This window comes from Pyrus communis, chromosome 3, assembly GCF_963583255.1.
Source record: "Pyrus communis chromosome 3, drPyrComm1.1, whole genome shotgun sequence".
In the NCBI taxonomy this organism is placed as follows: domain Eukaryota; kingdom Viridiplantae; phylum Streptophyta; class Magnoliopsida; order Rosales; family Rosaceae; genus Pyrus; species Pyrus communis.
The window spans coordinates 13,049,797-13,066,202 of NC_084805.1; the positions used below are offsets into that span (position 1 = coordinate 13,049,797).

Genomic DNA, 16,406 nt, shown 5'->3' on the forward strand with positions numbered 1-16,406 from the left:
TCACTTTTACACGCCCAGATATAGCTTATGCTGTGAATTCAGTGTGTCAATTTATGATTGCTCCAACAGATGTACATCTCACTTCTGTGAAAAGGATTCCTAGATATCTTCAAGGCACTGCAGAATGTGGAATTACATATTCAGCTGATACTGATATTCATTTGACCTCATTCTCTGATGCTGATTGGGCTACCGATTTGAACACAAGAAGGTCTGTGACTGGCTATGTGGTATATCTTGGGGGAAATCCAATCTCTTGGCAATCAAAGAAACAATCCTCAGTCTCTCGAAGTTCTACAGAGGCATAATACAAGGCACTTGCACATACTGTAACAGATGTGGCATGGATTCGATTGCTTTTGAAAGATTTGGGGGTTGCATTACCTATTCAACCAACAATATTATGTGATAATATGTCAGCAATAGCCCTTAGTGCTAATCCGGTGCCTTGATACGAATTATCATTTTGTTCGAGAAAAGGTGCATAATGGTGATTTGTTGGTTGAGTATCTACCTACCGATGAACAGACAACCGATGTTCTTACTAAAGGCCTACACAGTCCAACGTTCACTCGACATTGTTTCAATCTCAAACTCGATTACCCTAGTTGAGATTGAGAGGGGATGTTGACTGATATTGACTCAAGAAAATGACACATAATCTGCCATGTCATCAATATTACTGTTGAGAGTTAGTTAGGATGGTTATAAGTAGCTTACACAGTAAGAAAGGTTGTTAGGCTACTAGAGAGGTATAAAAGGCTGATTGTGGCTTAATGTTTGTATCAAGAAATCATTCTATCAGTGCAATATCTCTCGTCTTCTCTCTAATTTTCTCTCTACAACTCTGGTTACTTTGTTAAGATCTTTGCTTTGCTCGTCGTCATAACTTTGATCTGGATTTTGTATATTGGGGTTTGGCTGAAAACAAGAAAAGAGAATGGAAAATGTTGTTGTGAGCTGATGGAGAGTTCCTGATATGTGTGGATATATAAAGGTGTTAAGGGATCTGAGTTTTGGACTTGTTTCTTGGAAGTAGGCAGTACAACTGTAGAAGCAGTCCAATACGGACGGCAAGGCGAAGAGAAGAGAAATCACTAATAGTGACGGGTGGACTTTTTCAACAATCTAAATCTAATGGGACCTGTGAAAGGTACTCAAATATTTGTACGGTATATTTTTATTGATCGGAATATGTATAGTTTACACATATACACACACACACACACATACATATAAAAATCGATGTAATCTATATTAAGAGGGATAGAAGTGGGTTTAGCTTCACAATGAGCTAACAATAATATGGTTCAAATTCGCCTTAATCGAATATAAAACCTCTCACTTATAAGTGAAGAGGAATGCTATTAAATAACGTGAGCAAAGCATATAATATATGTATAGTATTAGAATGGTGTTAAATGAAAACAACATGAGCAAAGCATATAATATAATAAATTAATCATAGTAGGGTAAAGGTGACCCTCCCAAATTTCCCAAAGTTGAGGTTTGGCCTTTTTCTATTGTTCTACTAGTATTTTGTGATGTTTTTGTTTCTCTGACGCAAAATCTTTTGTTTTATAAGTCATATGGAAATAGATTTTATCCAGATCTCTTCCATCAAGGACAGCGAATCTTTCAAATTTTATCTAACAGCTCACCTGTTTTGACCATTGAAAAGTTGTGATAATTTTTTGCCGTTGGATGAAATTTGAAAAGCCCAAATCACTTGATCCAATGACCTTGGGGGAAGAGATACGAAGAGGATCTCTTTCCTAAGTCATACCTGCATTGGGTATAGGAAACCATAACGTGAAAATTATGCACAAAAAACAAATACGAAGTATCAATTAGTATTAGTATTTGATCTAGGACAATTTGGAAGCAGGTTTTATTATTATTATTATTATTTTTTTTTTTTAAAGTTTGAATCTCACTCATTAATAAGGTACTTTTAGTGTTAAATCTGCTTATGAGTTGTTCTTTCCTTCTGAGAGTTTTCCTAAATCTCTTTGGCTTCCACTTTGGAAGTTGCACAAGTAGCATCAAAATTAAAGGTCTTTACTTGGTTGGTCACTCGAGATAATATTCTAACTAACCACCAAAGATTTAAGAGGAATATGAATTTGGATACTAGTTGTTATGTATATATAGTGGTCTTGTTGAAAATTTAGTTTACCTTTTGAATGAGTGCTCTAAAGCTAAAGCTGTTTTGGCATTCGTTGAAGGTTCCTAGTAATATCTGCTATACTTTCAATTTAGACCTGGAAGGATGGATTGCTATTAACATACATTGTAAAACTCTCAGTCACCGAGGGTTAGAATGATGTAATCTTTTCTGGTTTGCGTGTTGGCATTAGAATGATGTAATCTTTTTTTCTGGTTTGCGTGTTGGCATTAGAATGATGTAATCTTTTCTGGTTTGCGTGTTGGCATATTTAGAAGTGGAGAAATTGTATTGTCTTCAATCCATTCTATCAAGCTTCCTTGGACATTGTGAACATTATTTTAAAGTATGCTTGGGAGTGGATTGATGCTAACAAGGTTTGTCATACTAAGCTCCGCAAAATTCTTGAAAACTTGGCTTGGGTTTCTCCAAACGAGGGATGGTTGAAATTGATTATTGATGGTTCTCGCCAAGGGAAAAACCATGATGTCGGTTCAAGAGGAGTACTTAGTTGGATTGGGGGTTTTTCGACTTATATGGAAGTAGGAGAAGTCCTTGACTTTGAACTGTAGGATCTCTTTTTAGGTTTGAAAATGGCTTTGGAAAAGGGTGCTAGGAGAATACTTGTGGAGTCTGACTCTACTATTTTAGTGTCACTCGTCAAATGTACTGGGCATGAGTTGCATCCATTGGCTTCTTTGTTATATGGTTGTAATCACTTGATTACTCAATTATTTTTTCTCATTGGATTTCATTTGAACCTTTTTGTTTCGCCGTGTTGTAACAGAGACACGAATGATATACTGTATTATTATTTATTATATAAATAATTATCATAAAAAAATCTATAATTTAATAATTTAAGGAATATGGGTGCTGATGATTTGGCAAAGTTGAGTTTTTCTTTGGACCTAGGCTATGTTATTTTGGATGACCCTCCTCCTTCAATTGGTGGCTTACTTCTAGATGATATTTCTGGGGTTGCTAGGACTCAGGCTATTTGTGTAAGCCTTTTGGGCTGATGTTCTTCCTTGTTTAGTGGTTCTGCTTGGGCTTTGGGTCCCTTTGTAACCAAAAAAATAAAATACTTACAATAACAGTGTAATCAAAAGCTTCATCTAATTAACAACTTCTTAGTTTCTAACGAAAAATAAATTTTTTTAGTATGACTGTCACATTGTAGGGCCAGCAACAAACCGAGCCAAACTGATTTTCACTTTGCTCAAGTTCAACTTACTTAATTTAATTTCCAAACATTAGCCATGCTTGGCTTCCTTCTTCTATTAGCCGAGCTTTAAAATTTATAGCTCAACAACGAACTTAAGTTGTATCGAGCTATTTTTTATAAATAAGATGGTCTGGTATTATAACACAAATTTGCAATTTGGCAACACATTTTACTAATAGAATATATAATATACAAACAATATAACAAAAAAATTTCATATATAGTACTTAAGAACGATCACATAATTTTTCTTTTATTTATATATTTTATAGGGGATATAATATATCAAGCTCCGTGTTACGCGGAAAAGTCCAACATCATTTTTTTAAAAGAAAACTAATAAAAATGACTTGAAAACTTTGAGTTTTAACGATAAGGGCAAAATAAAGAGTAAAGTGAATAGTACCAGAATTGACTTTTTAGTGTAAAAATATGATTTTTCGTTAAAGTGAACAGTACCGGGAATTTTTCGTTGAAGTTCCCTCTTCTTTTATCCCAAGAAAAGTTAATTAATAGAATCTAGGTTGAGCTCTTTCGTAAAAGTTGTTCATGAGCTTTACAAGCCCAACATATCAACATTCAAGCTTGGTTTGTTTTATATCAAGCGGAATATAGGTTTGGCTTGTTCTTGCACGAGAGGAGATTTGACAAGCCGAAAACGAGTCAAACTCAATCTAAACCCAAGCTCTTTCCAGCCGATTTACATGCAATAATCAATTTACTCATGTTATAACACGAGCATGAATGTTTCCTTTTTTTTTTATAATATATCCTAGATATCATATTAAAATATATCTTAATTTAATAACAAATCAACCATGTCGTCTGCTAAAATTATAACACATTGATTAATAATACCAGATGATAATATAATTGTAGCACTCAATAACTTCTAATAGGAGAGGCCCTTAGAAAAATGTACATAGGGGAGGAAGGCTTGGCCCAATTGGTTCGATCCCCTCCTATTATATATCAGACTTAGACTCAAGTTAACGATTAAAATATAATGTTACCAGTACTATAATTTAGTAGTATTCTTGTTTATTTGTAAACGAGATGTCTTAAGTTTAAATCTAGGAAGTGACGAGTTCGTAACAAATATTCTAATCCTTTGTATGTAATTACATATTTGTGTAAAAATAAATAATTAATTAAAAATACATATTGACCCAACAAAAAGATAATTTATTTTTTATTTTTTATTTTTTTTATAGAAAGTACAATTCCGTTGTATCTTGCTATTGTAGGATCAGGCCGGATTAGGCATCATTTTCGGACAATTGACTAGCATCTTGGCAAATATCAATCCAAGGGAAAATAATATAATTAGGATTAGAAAGTACAAATTTATTGCCAATAAGGGTAAATTAACTCTAACACTGTAAATTACATTTTCGAAAATAAATTGGCATAAAAAATCAAACAAAGAATTGGAATGAACTCATGTTTTTTTTTTACATCAAATAAAATAATATTCCAGAAATCAGTCCTTGGCTGGCTAATTATGCAAACCCAACATTTCTTCTCCGAACAGCATAACTTCTGCTTCTCGGATACAAATCAGCTTTCACATCCACTTCATCTTCCCTAAAAGAACAAGCCTTCTCCTCATCAATTCTTCCCATCTTCAACCCAACACTGTAACTCCTCACCCCCATTCCATTCATAGTGTTTGAGGGTTGTCCAACTATTGGTCTTCTGTGCATATCTGAACTCCCAACAGACTTAATATTATTGTTCACTCTCTCTTCCTCTGCATTACTTCTCTTGGACGACGCCGTTCTGAGAAGCTGACTCAAGTCCTCATCGTCGTTAGAACTCGAAGAGTTGACGCTGAAGCTCCTGGGCAAAACTTGTGAAGCAGTGTAACCACTCACACCACCGCCACCATAACCCACCTTGCTGGCACAGTCTTCCAGGCCCCTCATGTAAAAGTTTCTTGCCTTGGTTAAGATCCTAATGGGTGCACAAACGATGTACATCAACTTGCTTTGCTTCTTTGCTTGGCTAGAGGTCCTCATTTGTAATTTTGATGGATTTTGTATTGCGTATATATGGGATGGAAAGAGAAGAGGCAAGAGATTTGAGAGGTTTGGAATTGTGAGGTGATGAGGGAGAGTTTGTAATGTGTACGAATATATAAGGGTGTGGGGGATTTGAGGGACTTGGGGTTTGGAACTGTTTCTTGGAAGTAGCCAGTAGGCATTAGAAAGTCTAATTGGGACGGCTAGTACAAAAGAGAAAAAAATATTAATCGTTAATTGCGACGTGTGGACTATATCAAAATTCAAATGGGGCATGTGAAAGGTTTAAATAAGTGTATAATATATTAGAGTGGACTTGTACAACTAGGTTTACTGGTCTTTTGTATTTTATTCTCATCCCCTTTTATCACAACATTCTCTTTAGGAGTAAAAGGGAAAACTTTGTTGAACTTAAAAACTGCTTAGCTTGCATGATGCGCAGAGTAAATGGCTAATGAGCTAACTATGTCTTTCTAGTGAATGCGAGCGTACCAATTTGCCACCGAACTCGATCGGCGAGTAGAATAAATGTGGTGATGGTGTAGATCCGATATATGAGTGATCATGGCCAAATAAGGAACACGTCTCGACCTTTGGGTTCTAAAACCTATGCACAGACCCTTTAAGTGAAGGGATCCCCATCTTCTTTTTAAATGGGGCTTAGTTGTCGAACCCACTCTACATCGAACTTCAACAATCCGAACAGTCTATTTTGTAAGTCTCGATTCATAGATTATCTTTGCAAAAATTCTATTTAATTCGAAACCATCTGCCTTTTTAATTATCACAATGAAATTTATATGTTTTCTTAGAACAAAGTGTTTGTCAATTTTTTTTTTTAAAACTCAAATAGATGCCTCAAATATTTTCGGTTTTGCTAATCTTTTGCAAGGATGATCCATGAGGTGCAACGTGAAAAATAGATAGTTGGTATTGTTAAAGTTCGATGTGGTGTGGGTTTCACAACTATCCCCATTTTTATTATTTAAAAAAAAAAAAAAAAAAAAAAAAAAAAAAAAAAAAAGGGATCCTTTCCCTTAAAGGCCTTCCATATATTTATAATCGTTATTCACCGAACTCATTACCTTAAGAATACAAAAGTTGCATTATGTGAATTGCATTTTGTCGGAAAATTCAAAAGTTTTGAATCAAAATCAATGAGAATTCAATAGTGCTTGTGGGAGATGTCAAAGATGAGCCAACATCATCAATACTTTAAATTCAATGCTTTAATTTTTCTACTCTACAAGATCCGTTCATTGAATCATTTTATAAAATATTCCAAGTTTATCATCTCTTTTCAAGAGTCTTACAATCAAGAAATTTGTGGATATTTAATGATGAAATTAGTATTTACTAAATTATAGTGCATTAACTGAACAAATACATTGTTTATATTGACGAAGATGGAAATAACCGTTAATTGATGGGAAATCCATTATTCAATGGGTATGATTATGGATAAACCTCGTTGGTTAATTTATGGTTATGAATATAATTAATTTTCACGGTTATGGAGATGGACATAGCATTTCCGTCCCAAACCGAGCCGTTGCCAATTCTAGTCTAGCAGTATTAGTCTTTACTTGTAAGTGAGAGACCTTAGGTTTGAATCTCGAAAGTAGCGAGTTCGTAACCAAATTTTCTTCCAAACCCTTTGTATGGAAATATATCTTTGTATAAAAAATTTGATTAATTAAAAATATATTTGACTTAAGATTTTTTTTTTTTATTTTATAAAAAAGTGTAACTAATTAAAACAGGGAAGAAAAGGAAGTAATTTATAGAGTCAATTCCATTGCACATGGCTAGTAGGGTCAGGCCGACAGGCAGATCGTAGCTCATTGCTTGACGACTTGTTCAATGCTGTCAATAAATACAATCCACCTTCTTGTTTCCTACTTTGATGCCACTAATAACGAACCGTATCATTTTCGGACAATTGACTAACATCTTGGCAAAACCAATCCAAATGTAATATAATTGAGTGAGCTACACTTATTACGTATTTGTACTATTTTTTGTATCATTTATCTAATAGAGGTATGGTCCACCACAAGAATGCTCTCCTAAGGTCATCATTTTGAGGACCTGTGAGGTTCTATTTCATTTCAACCCTTAAGATTAATCTGACTATGAAACAATCCAAAATATGATATTATCCATGTTACAACATAACAAAATAATAATGTTGTAGCAGGGATAATAACAAAATATGATATTATCCCTGTTACAACATACCAGATATATGACATTCACGCCTGAAGCTCTTATTATTTTGTTATGTTGTAACATGGATAATATCATATTTTGGATTATTTCATAGTCAGATTAATCTTAAGGGTTGAAATGAAATAGGACCTCATAGGTCCTCAAAATGAGGACCTTTGGAGAGCATTTATGTGGTCCACCAACATTTGTGAGTTTCATTAGGGATATGATACAAATGATGGTACAAATAATTAGTAAGCACTGGCGAAACCACATTAAGGGCTACCCAAGTAGCTTTCAGTGAAATTTAATGTAGCCCACCATATATATAATTAGTCACTAATCTTAGTTCTCTCACTTTAATTATATAAAACTATATAATACTATTTACAAACCATCTCTTTTTTCTTATATCATTTTTCTCATTGTTTCTTGTACACAAAGTTCTAAAAAACGCTAAACGCTAGTTGGGCGGTAGGTTAGGGCCTAAGCGGTTAGGCGGGGCCTAGACGGACGCCTAGATGGCCTAGGTGGATTTACATAAATTTATAATATATTATAAACTATGAGTATATGTGTATAATTTTAGGACTTTTTTTTTTGTTAATTTTGTAACATTTACTCACCCCATTATATTAATCATTGTTGGACTTTGCTTTTCATTTGAAAAACAATTGGACATAGGGGTGGGCATAAAAACCGCAAAACTGCACCGAATCGTATGAAAAAAACCGAATAGAACCGTGTTGACCGGAAAAGTCAACTTGAGTAAAAAACCGAATCAGACCAGTTCAAACCGGTTTCGATTTCGAATGAACAAGTGCCGGCTGGAACCAAACCTAACCGCTTTATTAATAATATATAAATTAATTATATATATACACACTTATCATGGTATAAAAGGTTGAAAAATTAGTTTCACCAAGTTGCAAAGCATCCCATCCCAATTAGGGCTCACCCACCTCACCCTCACCTCACTCACGGCCTCACATCCCCCATTTCACACTTTTAGACTTTCATTCTTTTTTCACTCAGTCGACCACCTCATTCACGGCCTCTTATCAACGATTCCTCAGGCAGCCCACAACCTCAGCTTTATGCGATGACCCTCGTCATCCCTCCTCCACGAAAGCTCACGACTCTTCGTCTTTCGTCCTCCCTCCTTGGTATTTTCTCTATCTTTTCTCATATTTGAGATTAGGAATATGGTTAAGTTCTACTAGTTTTCCATTTTCTCTTGGGCTAAATTAAATTTACTCTTGTTTTGTTGTCGTACTACTGTATTCTTGTGAGGTTAGCTCGTGTTGAGTGATGTGCAGCCTAAATTGTAATAGTATCACTTAAAACTACCATCTTTTGGTAATCAATAAGAGCATATATTATTTCTGCCAAGAATTAAAGGGTAGGGCTGGACATTGGGTAGACTGGGCAGGGTTTACCCTTAACCCGTAGGCCGAGCCGACATGCTTGGAATACCAACAAAGATGCACAGAAAACTAGGAATCTTAGAAGAAATTTAATGGAGTGGCTATAGAGGATGCAACGGAGAGAATTGAAGTTAGGGATTTTGAAGAAAGAAAGCGGCTTATGATATTTTAGAAATCAAAATGCTAAGGTGTGGGAAAGACCACAAAATTCTAACTTGCATCCATTAAGAGCATGCCATGTGACATGCATTAAGGATAAAGGCTTGTTTTAATACTATGCGGGTGGGTTGGGTTTTCATGGGTTTGGATTTTATAAACCGACATTGGTAACACAACGTTAAGGAGAATCAAAATCACATGGGTTGTTAAGGACAATGCCCACACCTTATGTATGAATGTATATTTCTATAATTTAGTATATGTGTGAATGGATTTGTTGTTTGTATTGAAAATTGGATTAAAACTTAGAAGGGGAGGGAAGCGAGAGGGGTGGGCTGGTGTTTTACAAGGATGAGAGATTACAAGGTGTTGATGTATGTGTGCTTACTTTCTTATTTTCTAATGAGTTCTTGATTTTTATATGTTCTAGAAAAAAGGAATGGTGGCACATCTAGCATTGAAGCTTCAGAAACTATTCAATCCTAACTTGTCACCTTTTACTACTAATGGTATGTATGTAACTTTAGTTTTTTAGCACCTTCCTTACTAATTTGAATTGTAAGCTTGTTGTTTGATGTATGTTGTTTGCTTGCTCTCTGAAATAAGAAGTTGTTTGATTTTGCTTGCTCTCTGAAATAAGTTGTTTGATTTGATTATATGTTGTTTGATTGTGTACAGGAGCTGTTGTTTGAAAGAGAATCTACCACTGCCAAGGACATTTGGATTTTTGTTTTTGCTTGTTGTTGCTGCCAATATTAAGAGACCAATGCATATTTCCTTTAATGTTATTTGAATATTTCTTTTTGCTTGCTGTTGTTGTTGCTGCTGCCAATATCAGGAGACTAATGCTGCTTTGAGTTCTTGATTTTTTTTGTTTGTTGACTGACCAATGCATATTTCTTTTAATTGTCTCTTTTTGTTGACTTGGTGTTACTGACCAAAAGACATTTGCATTAAAAAGTATATGTGTTGTATGCAACTTAATATAATCAATTTTAGAAGATGTATTTGAATGCACGATGATTTGGTGTTCAAATAATTTAGTCTTCGAAACCGTAAACTGGCAAGAACCGAATCGGAACCAGTGTAGACCGAACCGTACAATTCTAGTAATAATTTTAAGCGGAACCGCACTAAACCGAATCGTAGATATTTTTCGGTTTAGGGGTGGAATCACACCGAACTGCACCGTGCCCACCACTAATTGGACTTGGTTTCCCCAAATAAATTTATTCCCTTATGTTTTAGTCATGAAAAAAATCTCACATGTGGCAAAGTCAAACAAAAATCCCTCTTTCTACTTAATTTTTCACTCTTCCTGTGAGCAAGAGGATCTTCGCCGAATCCTCTTTGTGAGGATCATGGGGATCCTCCAAACACATTCGTTCATCGTATATCATGTAGTCATAAATTATTGTAAACTTCTTTATTTAAAATTGAATATAAACAATACATGACAAAAGTTGGCCGCACGATGTACGATGAACATATGTGATTAGAGGATCCTCTCTCTTCCCATGAGCCCATGACACAAAAACTCAAAACCTCTCCCCCTCTCTCTCTCTCCAGAAACCTCTAGCAAGCAACCATAGTTTGTGATGCAGATGCGAGATGCGAGGTGAATGATGCGAGATGCAATGTGGGAGTTGGAAATTTTAAGTTGCAGATGCGATGAGAGTTCGAGGTAGCAAGAGTTGCAAAGCCTTTTGTGGTGGGAAGAGTTACAGAGCACCTTGTGCGACGGCAAGAATTTCAGACCACCTAAAGGGCTGCCTAACGACGTTTAGAGCGCCTAGTTCCTTGCCGATTTTTCAAACGATCTGTCCCAAATCGCAGCGGACTTCCACCATGGCCGCCTAGAGCGATTTTTAGAACACTGCTTGTACGTATATGTTTCAAGTTTAGATTTGTTTGAATTTTAACACATATTTTCTTAATAACGAAAAATTATTTGACTCACTTTGTGAAAATTTCCTTAAGCTAACTAATAATATGAAAAATATAGTATCAAATTTCTTTGTTTATAAAAGATTGAAATCTTTAAGCTAGCACACCCAGTGAAAAATTCCTAGCTTCGCCGTTGAGTAGCATTTTTAAATATAATTACGAATTAGAAAGTACAAATTTGCGGCCAATATGGGTAATTCAAATTAACTCTAATACTGTATCGAAAATAATTTGGCATCCAAAAAATCAAACAAAGAATTGGAATGAATTCATTTTGTTTTTACATCCAAATAAAAAAATATTTCAGAAATCAGTTCTTGGCTGGCTAATTATGCAAACCCAACATTTCTTCTCTGAACAGCATGGCTTCTGCTTCTCGGATACAAATCAGCATTCGCATCCACTTCATCTTCCCTAAAAGAACAAGCGGTCTCCTCATCAATTCTTCCCATCTTCAACCCAACACTGTAACTCCTCAACCCCATTCCATTCATAGTGTTTGTGGGTTGTCTAACTATTGGTCTTCTGTGCAAATCTGATCTCCCAACAGACTTAATATTATTGTTCTCTCTCTCTTTCTCTGCATTACTTCTCTTGGACGACGCCGTTCTTAGAAGCTGACTCAAGTCCTCATCGTCATTAGAACTCGAAGAATTGACGCTGAAGCTCCTGGGCAAAACTTGTGAAGTAGTGTAACCACTCACACCACCGCCACCAGAACCCACCTTGCCGGCATAATCTTCCAGGCCCCTCACGTAAAAGTTTCTTGCCTTGGTTAAGATCCTAACGGGTGCACAAATAATGTACATGAACTTGCTTTGCTTCTTTGCTTTGCTAGAGGTCCTCATTTCTAATTTTAATGGATTTTGTATATTGGGTATATATCGGATGAAAAAGAAAAGAAAAGAAAAGAGATTTGAGACGTTTGGAATTGTGAGGTGATGAGGGAGAGTTTGTAATGTGTATGTATATATAAAGGTGTGGGGGACTAAATAATAAGTAAATTAAGTTTCCACAAAAAAAAAGAAAAAAAGAGGTGTGGGGGACCTGGAGGACTTGGGGTTTGGATTTGTTCCTTGGAAGTAGGCGCTAGAAGAAGCAGTCTAATTGGGAGACGGCTAGCCAAAAGAGAAAAAACATTAATCATTAATTGAGACGTGTGGACTATATCAAAATTCAAATGGGGCATGTGAAAGGTTCAAATATATGTTTAAATATATTAAAGTAGACTTATACGACTACGTAAGTTTACTAGTCTTTTGTTTTTTTGAAGCATCTCTAAAGGTGATGTCAAAATCCTAGATTGTATGTCACTGTGCATATTTGACATCAAAAGTCTCTCCAACTGAAATGTTATTTGCTAACTGAATTTGAAGGCTTGGTGATTTAGAGTTAAATTTGACATCAATGTCAAATTTATTTTTAATTCATTTATGGTGAATCCCTTATTTCATTCACATTTCAACCAATAAAAATTTTGTTTCAACATTTTTTTAATAATTACAACCATTTAAAACTCTATTTACATAATAGGCTTAATTGGATTAATGGTGATAGGCTAGTTGGAAAATAGTATCTGTGATAAAAAAAAAAAAAAAAAAAAAAATTAGTATTTAAGCCCAAGGGAAGTCTGTTGGATTTAGGCCAAAAATTGAAAATTTCATCAACTCTTTACTAATTGTTAGCACAAGAGGCTCACACGTGAATCTAACAAGATAAAGTTAACCTCACATTTAAACCTCACATACTAACAATTAACAGCGAGTTATGTTTTAATCTAATATGTGTGGCTCACGTGCTAATAATTAATGGAGAGTTGACAGAATTTTCAATTTTTGGGCATAAATCCTAACAAACTTCACCACATGGGCTTAAATCTTAGTTTATTTATTTATTTTACCACTAGATTATCTTCCAACTATCCTGTCATCACAGAGACTAATAATCCAATTAGGCCTAAATAATAAAATAACATTTCAGAATTTGGTTGGAGAAGTACAAAATTTGACATAAGACTTTAGATTGTCACATCACCCATCAATTATAATTTGACTCTTACACTCTGTTTGGACGAGGAAATTTAAAATTACTAAGGAATTTTAAAATGACGGAAATTGAAATGACATAATTTTATTTTCTAGAATAGGTGAATTTTCTTGTTTGATTAACTTAAAAGAACAATGAAATTTGAAACATAATTTGTTATTTTTAAACTTTCACTCCAGGAAATTCAAAAATGACATATATTTACATGTAATTTAAACTTGAGAATTGGAGGTCACAAATTCCAAGTTTTTTCCCACGCGGAAATTCTAAATTTATGTGCTTATGAATTCAAATAAGGGAATGGGTGCATAGTAATTTATAAATTTTGACTTTTATCAAAATTCTAAGTTTATTTCCCTCATCTAAGCATAGTGCTATAATTTGACATTATTTTTTAGAGATGGTCATATATTGTTATTGTGACAACCCGTTCCAAATTTTACGTTTTTATTTTATTTTTAAAAGCGTGAATTTACGAAATTGCCCTAGAGGTAAGGACTTTGACTTCCGTTGACCATCGACTTGAGAGATGTTGGACTTATTCTTTTAGCATATCCTCGTAGTACTCGTTGGTACGAACGTATAGGCGAAAGCCGTTTGCGAGTCCGGATTATAACGGTATAGTTACGGACGTTCGAAATTGGTTATTCAAGGTTTAGTGTTAATTAAATTAAATCCCCAATCAGAAATTGGTTATTCAAGGTGAAGCCCAATCAGAAATGGAGGAAAGAAAGAAAAAAAAAAAAAAAAAAGATTGGGCGAGTTGCCCAATCGGGAAAGATGAGAGGAGAGAGTTCTGGCGAATCAAGAGAAGAGAAATGAGGACACTAACCAACCAGAGGAGAGAATAGGAGGGAAAGGAGGGAGAAGGAGAAGGAGGGGAAGCCGGGTTCCCTTGACCCACAACCCGTTTTCAACCCGGTCGGCAAACACCTCCCTTTTCGACGATTTTCACCCATTTTTCCGATGAATTGCTTTCATAAACCTCTTGAGAACTCCACCATAACCTTCCCTCTATCCATTCCATCTCAAATTTGGAGAGATTTGGCCTTGAAAATAGAGAAATCCGCAAGGAGGGGTGCAGCGGCTTTGGCTTCGAACCACCCAATCCCGAAGCAATTTCTTTCAATTTCCACCACCCATAGCATCCTCTTGAGGCCTAGAACAAAGCCCAAGCAATGGTTTGGACGACGGAGTTGTTTTGGAGTCGGATTGAACACACCTGCAACCTAGGGTTCCGCACGGTTTTGGTGAAATTAAGGTACTTCCAAGCCAATTTGGCCTTGGCCACAGGTATAAAGTTTACTCTACTCACTGAGATCTTTATTTTTGTAAATTTTGGTAATTTTTGGAAATAGTTGGATTTTCCGGCGAGTCGGGGCGGCCGACCGCCACCCGCGGCGGCGCATGGCCAGTGGGCCGCCAATGCTATTTTTAGGCTATATTGAATGTTTTGAATTCAGTTTTGTCATTTGAATGATGTAGGTTGATCGTTGGAACCTAAATTCGTTACGATACGTTACCTGATAAAAATGGAAATCGATGATTCGACCATTGGATCGTCACCAAAATTGGATACATTATAATACGTAATATTTAGAGATCATAGGAATTTTTGGATCGGGAATCCGACCTACGGATCTTCCTGAATTGGATTTGTAAGTTAATAAAATAAATGTTCACGGCCACTTGTTTTAGGCAATTGGCAGAGATCTGACCGTTGGATCGTAATGAAATTTTAATATGTTATTCTAGAAACATATTGTGGATTGTTGGGAGTTGCGGATTGGAAATCTGATATGCGGATCTTCCGGGTCAAGTTATACAGGGTTGTAAACCCTACCGTCGATCTTTGATCGACTGTTGACTTGTGGTCAATAGGTCTGAAACTATTTTAGAATGTCGTTGAGGTTGTGCTTTATGTGAATTACGTATTCTACGGATAAAAGTTCTGAGATGTGATTTGATAATTGGTCACAGGGACCAATCATTCAGGATGCCTCGATGTGTGCGCTAGAGAATCATAGCGTGGACTCCAGGTGAGTGGATCTTTTCCTTTTTATCGTACATATTATTGAGAGTTCTATCGACACTTTTAAATTAATTAGGTATTTATCTTCATATAATTATTGTGAATGCTTGAAGTACCTATATGAACTACGAATGGCTTGATCCTTGTTTAGGGTACATAGGCAGTCTAACGAGACGTTAGATGCAGCCATAAAATATTTGAGACAAAAGCCTTGCTTGGGAAATTGAGTAATGCGAAGGAAATTGGTAAAGGCAAGTTTTAGTTTTGTGAATTAGTTAGTTAAATTAGCGTTAATTGGGTTGTCATGGATAATTATGCCTGAAAATAAGTAGTTCGAGAGTAGGGTGTTATTGATTGTACATTTCACACCGTATTGTTTATAATTGAAAATGCTACGACATGGTTGAGTATTAGATTGCATCATGGTATATCCATATGTATATTACTTGCATATAATTATTGGGAATGCTTTCAAGTGCAAAGGTGAACGCAGGACACCCAGGTAAGTTTATGTGAGTTTATGGTATTAGTTGAATCGATTGCGTTATAGCATGACTACAGTTATGTGTTAGGCAGCAACATCGATATTGTCGTACTGGTTGCCATGAGTTGCACATGTTATATTGAGATGCATTGAGAGCTCATAAACCTGCACCCCGGTGTTAGTGCTCCCGCCCATGGCCAGGGCACAGTCCTTCACGTGATGTTCACCTCCCGCACCTTACGCTCACCTTGGATCCAAGGTAGGTGCACAATCCTGTCGTACAGACCACTTTAGGTGGTTTCGACTCGTAGGTGACCCGCGATTATTCACACAGTCTTCACGTGATCGTAGCACTTGAGCGTATTTATTTACACCCAGTCCTGTCATACAAACCACTTTAGGTGGTTCCGACTCGTGTGCAGGTATACTTATTGAGCTATTGGCTAGCCATGATTGATAAGATATGGATAAGTCGTACAGATCACTATAGGTGACTCCGACTTATATGCTAGTCATGATTGATGAGATATGGATAAGTCGTACAGGTCACTATAGGTGACTCCGACTTATATGCTAGCCATGTCCGACTTATATGCTAGCCATGATTGATGAGATATGGATAAGTCGTACAGGTCACTATAGGTGACTCTGACTTACATGCTAGCCATGATTGATGAGATA

General features: G+C 35.8%; 2 protein-coding genes across 2 annotated transcripts; both read right to left on the bottom strand.

Annotated features, from left to right (window-relative positions):
• Positions 1–4,897: 4,897 nt before the first annotated feature.
• On the bottom strand, positions 4,898–5,416 carry LOC137728196 (uncharacterized). Its single transcript, XM_068467058.1, has one exon. The coding sequence runs from the start codon at positions 5,414–5,416 to the stop codon at positions 4,898–4,900; it is 519 nt and encodes a 172-aa protein (XP_068323159.1).
• Positions 5,417–11,492: 6,076 nt separating this feature from the next.
• Positions 11,493–12,011, bottom strand: LOC137728197 (uncharacterized). The gene has a single exon (XM_068467059.1). The coding sequence runs from the start codon at positions 12,009–12,011 to the stop codon at positions 11,493–11,495; it is 519 nt and encodes a 172-aa protein (XP_068323160.1).
• Between the last annotated feature and the right edge of the window lie 4,395 nt (positions 12,012–16,406).